Here is a 6,726-nt window from a genome sequence, read left to right on the forward strand (position 1 = left end):
CCTTCAGACATCCAGTTTGGTCTTTTTTTCCTATCTTTTTATTGAACTTTTGCTCTCTTCGTGAATGATGTCCCTGGTCATCCTCACCTGGTCTTTGGTCAATAATATTCAATGTGCTAAACCTACTCTTGAGATAATCTCTCTAAATTCAGGTGGAATATATTCAAAGTGGTAGTTTGGCTCTTGTGAATTTTAGTATTCTTCAGCTTTCACTTGAACTTGCTTATGAGCAATTGATGGTCTGCTCTGCAGTGGGCCACTGGCCTTGCTCTGACTGATAATATTGAGCCTCTCCATCATCTCTTTCTACAGATGTAGTCTATTTGGTTCCTGTATATTCTATCTGGTGAGGTCCATGTGTGTATTTATGGTTTATGTTGCTGAAAAAGGTATTTTTAATGAATAAGTCATTGGTCTTGCAATATTCTATCATGCTATCCCTGGTGTCATTTCTATCACCAAGGCCATATTTTTCAAGTACTCATCCTTCTTTGTTTCCAACTTTCCCATTCCAACCACCAGTAATTATCGATGCATCTTGACTCAGTGTTTGATCAATTTCAGACTGCAGAAGTTGATAAAAATCTTAGATTTCTTCATCTTTGCCATTAGTAGTTGGTGTGCAGATTTGAATAATAGTCATATGAACTGGTCCTCCTTATAGGTGATGGGTCTTATCCTATTATTGACAGCATTGTACTATATGTTAAACCTTGATATGTTCTTTTTGGCAATGACTGTGATGCCATTCCTGTTCAATTTGTCATTCCTGGCATAGTAGACCATATGATTGTCCAATGCAAAATGGCCAATACCAATGCATTTCAGCTCACTACTGCCTAGGATACCTATCTTTACTGATTCCATTTTATTTTTGACAACTTCCAATTTCTTAGGTTCACAGTTCATACATTCCACGTTCCAATTATTAATGGGTGTTTGCAGCTGTTTCTTCTCATTTTGAGTCATGGCACATCAGCAAATGACCATCTCAAAAACTACTCTATCCATATCATTAAGGTTGACTCTACTTTGAGGAGGCAGCTTTTCTTCCATCATATTCTGAGTGCCTTCCAACCTGTGGGGTTCATTTTCCAGCACTATATCAGGTAACGTTCTGCCACTATTCATAAGGTTTTCACTGGCCAATTTTTTAGAAGTAGGTAACCAAGTCCTTTTTCCCAGTCTGTCTTATTCTGGAAACTCTGCTGAAATCTGTCCACCAAGGGTAACTGTGCTGGTATTTGAAATACCAGAGGTATAGCTTCCAGCATCACAACAACATGCAAGCCACCACAGTATGATAAAATGACACATGAGTGATGGATTAATAACCTAATAATTATTTTTTCTGGATTTTAAAGATGTAATGAACTATTTAAAACATTTTCAATGCATAAATATTTAAAATAGCATCCTATTCTATAAAACAAATGAGTATATTAAGCATTCAGTAAGTATTTCCCCATGTGATTTTTTAATTTCAGCTACTTCAAGGATGATAATCTAAACTATCATGAAACTCAGTCATTAAACCTTATCTCATGTGTCAAAATTACACAACAACTTTACAGAAATTTTTCATTTGCCTTTAACAGACTTGGCCTTCTCCAATCCTCAAATTCAAATGTACTTTGATCATTAATACTGTTCTACTTTCAAAGGAAATATAAGGAAAACAAAAATCACCCCTAATCCTAGCAGTGAGATAACCATTATTGACATTTTGGTGTATTTTCTTCCAGTCTTTTTTTTTTCTATGCCATGTATTCATTCAGTCATACGGAGCATACTGTAGTTTTGTCTCTTGATTTTTTTTTTTTCTTTTTTTGCACTGAGCACATTAGTATAAGAATATCCATAGATCTTGAAAATGCATGATTTTTACAGCTGCATGATTTTCCATTATATGGAGTCACCATACTTCCTTGTTGCTGGAAATTTAGGTTTTAACTTTTATAAATATCACTGCAATTAATATCCTCGCACATAAATTCTCTTGCAACATAACTCTTTTTAAAACAAAATAAGTTAAATATATACAACATTTTCTCTAGTCAGTGTTACCAGGTCTATATCTTCTATACAAAACATCATTCCACATCCTAAATACTTATTTCTGGGAACTATTCTTAAATGACATTTTTATTCTTTTGTAAGTAATTGGTAACAATTACCCATCTTACCCTTATGTTTTCACACACCTTTTTAACAAAAATACTAAGACGTATACCTAAGATACAAAAGCAATGGTAAGGACTTCTTAAAAAAGTGGGGGAGAGGGGCGCTAAAAAACACCTCAAAACAAATCACTTTATCAGGGCTGTTCCCTTAACTGACAAATTTTCCTGTTTGACGGAAAACATAATTGTAATTCCTTAAGGACATGGCCTGGATATCTCTAATAATGTGTAAGCTCTATAAATGTGAGGTAAATTTAATTATTTTAAATGCAGGTTTTCTTTGGGCATTTTGTACCCAGGTCACAGTAACTTTTTTTTTCCTTACAGTCTAGCTGTGAGTTAGTGTACTGGACCTTGTGGTCAGACTGTCCATGTCCTTCTCTGGGTCCCCTTCTCCTCCTCACCTTACATCCCTGCAGCACCTCATCACAGTACAGTACCACCTTCTCGTCCCGCCACATCCCTCTCATAGGAGACACGCAGATTGGGGGCAACGGCTGTGCCTCCTCTTCATCCTCTTCGGGCACGGAGAGAAGGGGCTCCTCTCCCTCCTCAGACCCGGCTCCCGGGCCCCCGGCCTGAGAGCGCGGCAGGAGGTGGAGCCGCCGCCGGGCTGCCTCTCTGCGGGTCTTCCCCTTCACCGGGCGAGGAGAGGCCACCACCGACCTCACCGGGGACACGGTGCTCTTCAGGGTCGCTGCTGTCAGCGTGTCCCCAGTGGACAGGGTCGCCACTTGTTCGCTTCGCCTGCCCGGACTGATGGTTCGGATTGAGTCCTCAGGTCCAGTAGCCCTGGCCCCGGACGCCATCTCCTCAGCACGGCCAGGGCCTGCTGCAACCGTTAGCCACTTTTCCCGCCTGAGCTTCTCTGGCCAACGGGCGAGCTTTGTCCTCAGATCCGCCAACGAGCACTAACGCAGTGGCTCGAGGGGCTCCTGCTGGCTCGGGGCGGGGCGAGGGGTTGGGGAGTGAGACTCAGGGTGGCACAAAGGGCCAAGGGATCAGCACGAGGGGGGTACTGCTCTGGGAGGGGTGGAGCTGAGCAGGACAGGTTGGGAGGGGGCAGAGTAGTGGTTGGGGGGAGGTGTAGGGGACAGACTCAGGGGCAGCTCTGGGCTGGGTGGGACAGGATGGGGCTCCTGGGCTTACAGCGAAGTGTGGGCGTCGGGGTGGGGTGTGTTAGAATGATGTCCCAGGGCTATATGCTCCTCTCTCCTTAGAACCACTCAGTAACTGAACTCCTTCCCCAAGGAGAGATTTTTTCATAGGGTTCTAGTGCCTTTATAGGGTGATTGTGAGATACCCTCTAAGTCATCCAACCAATCAACCAACCAGCTGCTGTCAAGTCTATTCCAACTCACAGCAATCCCATGTGTGTCAGAGTAGAACTTTGCACCATTGGATTTTCAGTGGTTGGTTTTTTTAGAAGTAGATCATATGTTCTTTCTTCCCAGGAAGAGCCCTTGGTGGTGCAGTGATTAAGAGGGCTTGGCTACTAATTGAAAGATCTAACTAACAAAATGGTTGGCAACTCTGCTGAATAAAGATATGGCAGCCTGCTTCCATAAGGATTGCTGTTGTGGTCGTTAGGTGCCCTGGAGTCGATTCCTACTCATAGCAACTGTATGTTGCTATGAATGAATGAAACACTGTTCTGCCCTGCCCTGTGCAGTCCTCACAATCCTTGATATGCTTGAGCCCATCCTTGCAGCCTCAGCATCAATCCATCTTGTGGAGGGTCTTCCCCTTTTTCTCTAACCCTGCACTTTACCAAGCATGATATTCTTTACCAGGGACTGGTCTTTTATGACCACATGACCAAAGTAGGTGAGATGAAGTCTGGCCATTCTTGCTTGTAAGGGGCATTCATTAGCTCTATTATAAATGTGGGCATTCTTGTAGCACATACAAATACATATGTGGAAATATCATCTGCCAAACTTATATATGGTCATGGGTATATTCCTTTTTGCCCAGACATACCTGATCATTTAGTCAGTCTACCTATGTATCTATTTGTAGATTAATGTTTGTTAATAGTAATAATGCAGTGTTGTGTATGTAAAAGTGTTTATCTTTGTTGTCTGTACCTCTTGTGCACCTCTCTGTGTCTTCCTATTTCTTATTATTGTATTGGTCACTCGCTGTTGGTATATTGCCTTTCCCTTCACCAAAATCAATACTTGTGTCTAACCTGTCTAGCAGTTTTCCTCTCCTCCCCTCCCATCCCTGGTAACCAACAGAAAATTTCCTTCCATATATAAACCTTTCCTTGACTTTTTACAATAATGGACTAATACAATATTTGTCCTTCTGTGACTGACTCATTTCATTCACCATAATGTCCTCCATTATGCATGTTCTACATTATTCTTTAGTGTTGCATAGTATTCCATTGTGTGTATGTACCATAGTTTGGTTATCCATTCCTCTGTAGATGGGCACTTACGTTTCCATCTCTTTGCTATTGTGAATAGTGCTGTGATGAACATAGGTGTGCATATTATCTATCATGCCACAACTCTCACTTCTTTAGGATATATACCTAGTAATGGGATTGCTGGATCAAATGGTATTCGACTTCTTAAGGAATTGTAGTACCATTTTTCACAGTGGCTGTATCATTTTACAGTCCCACCAGCAATGTATGAGAGTCCCTATCTCTCCACATCCTCACCTGCATTTGTTATTTTCTGTATTATTGAACTTTGCTATTATTGCTGGGATGAGATGATCTCTCTGTTCTTTTGATTTGCACGTCTCTAATGGCTAATGATCATGAACATTTCTTCATGTGTATGTTATCTTTTCCAACCTTTGACTTTTAGTCTATTTTTGTCTACAAGGTGAGACTCTTGTAGACAGCATATTGATGGGTTGTGTTTTTTAATCCAGTCTGCAACTCTCTATCTCTTGAGTGGTGCATTTAATTCATTTACCATGAGTGTAATTATCAACAGTATGAATTTATTGCTGTCTTTTTGTTATGTGTTTTTTCATGGTGTTGCTGATTTCTTCTATATAATTTTCTGTGCTGAGCTCATTTTGTTTATGAAATTTGTTATCATTTGCTTAATTGCTATTGTTTTAGTATTTTCTAAATATTGGTGTCTCTTCTCTTTTTTATTTTGATGCAAAGTCTTATTAATTTTCTTTGAGGTTACCCTGTGATTTATTATTTTCTTCCCAAGTTTAGAATAGTCTGTGCTATCTTGCAAGTGTCTTGACTTTCTCTCCATTTAGAAGTTCTATACTTACACTATTTATTCCCTCTTTTTAGTTTGTTGTTGTTGTTGTTATGTGCCGTCGAGTCAGCCCTGACTCATAGCGACCCCTCCTTGGGTTTCCAAGGCAGTATCACTACGGAAGTAGGATTGCCCAACCTTCCTTCTGAGGAGTGGCTGGTGGGTTTGAACCGCCAGCCTTCTGGTTAGCAGTCAAGTGCCTTAGCCACTATGCTACCAGAGCTCCCTTTTTAGTTTGTAGTTGTCCTCATTTACCAATGATGTCTCTGGTTTCCTGTTTACAATCTTATAAGTTTATTTTACTTTGGCTAATTCTGTAACTGAGTTGGTTTCTGGATTATGTCAGGGGTGTTAATGATCAGTTGTTGTCTGCTGTTGTTGGTTCTCTGTCCAAAGGACTCCCTTTAGCATCTCCTGTAAGGTTGGTCTCATTTTAACAAATTACCTTAATTTCTGTTTATTTGGAAATGTCCTTATTTCACCATCATATTTGAGGAACAGTTTTGCTGGCTATATAATTCTTGGTTGGCAATTGTTTTCTTTCAGGGTTTTATGTATGTCATCCCATTGCCTTCTCATCTGCATGATTTCTACTGAGAAATCAGAGCTTAATGTTAGTGGTTACACTTTGAAGTAACTTTTTATTTGTTACATGCTGCTTTTAGGATTCTTTCTTTGTCTTTGGTTTTGGTGAGTTTGATTATGATACGTCTTGGTGATTTTCTTTTGAGATCTGTCCTTTTTTGAGTTTGTTGAACTTCTTGAATGGATACCTTCTCATTTTTTATAATATCAGGGAAGTTCTCTTCTAACAATCTTTGACAATTTTCTCTCTGGTTTTGTTTGTCTCTTCCTGTTCTGGGATTCCAAAAACACATATGTTATTCTTCTTGATGATATCCTACATGAATGTTAGGTTTACTTCATTTTTTTTTTTTCTTTAGTATTTCTTTTTATTTATTTATTTATTTTTATTATTTCTTTATTTATTTTTATTTGGGTGAAGATTTACAGAGAAAATTCACTTTCCATACAGTAGTTCACATATACTTTGTCTCATGTCATTGACCAGTTTACCACAATGGAACAGCTCCCATCCCACTTCCTCCCCATAGTTACCTCTTCCCAGCGACCATCCCTCCATACTCTCCTGTGCCCTGAGCTGTCTCCCTGTGCATAAGCAGCCCTTCCTTCTCCCATGATTGTTCTCTCTAGGGCGTGTGTCTACTTGAGGTAAATGTTTAACTCACATGCCTGTACATTGTTTGGCTGGCAACCACAGGTGTGGGTTCAATTCC

At 40.1% G+C, this 6,726-nt stretch overlaps 1 protein-coding gene across 1 annotated transcript in view; it reads right to left on the reverse strand.

The window, feature by feature from the left end:
* The window catches only part of SHCBP1L (SHC binding and spindle associated 1 like), a 60,934-nt gene extending 57,942 nt beyond the window's left edge, over positions 1-2,992 (reverse strand). The window contains exon 1 of the mRNA XM_007937661.2: positions 2,588-2,992. Within this exon, the coding sequence (XP_007935852.1) occupies positions 2,588-2,992 (405 nt within the window). The remainder of the gene's footprint in view (positions 1-2,587) is intronic.
* Between the last annotated feature and the right edge of the window lie 3,734 nt (positions 2,993-6,726).

Source organism: Orycteropus afer, unplaced genomic scaffold (assembly GCF_000298275.1).
Source record: "Orycteropus afer afer isolate SDZICR_OR568_19922 unplaced genomic scaffold, OryAfe1.0 scaffold00043, whole genome shotgun sequence".
Lineage (NCBI taxonomy): Eukaryota > Metazoa > Chordata > Mammalia > Tubulidentata > Orycteropodidae > Orycteropus > Orycteropus afer.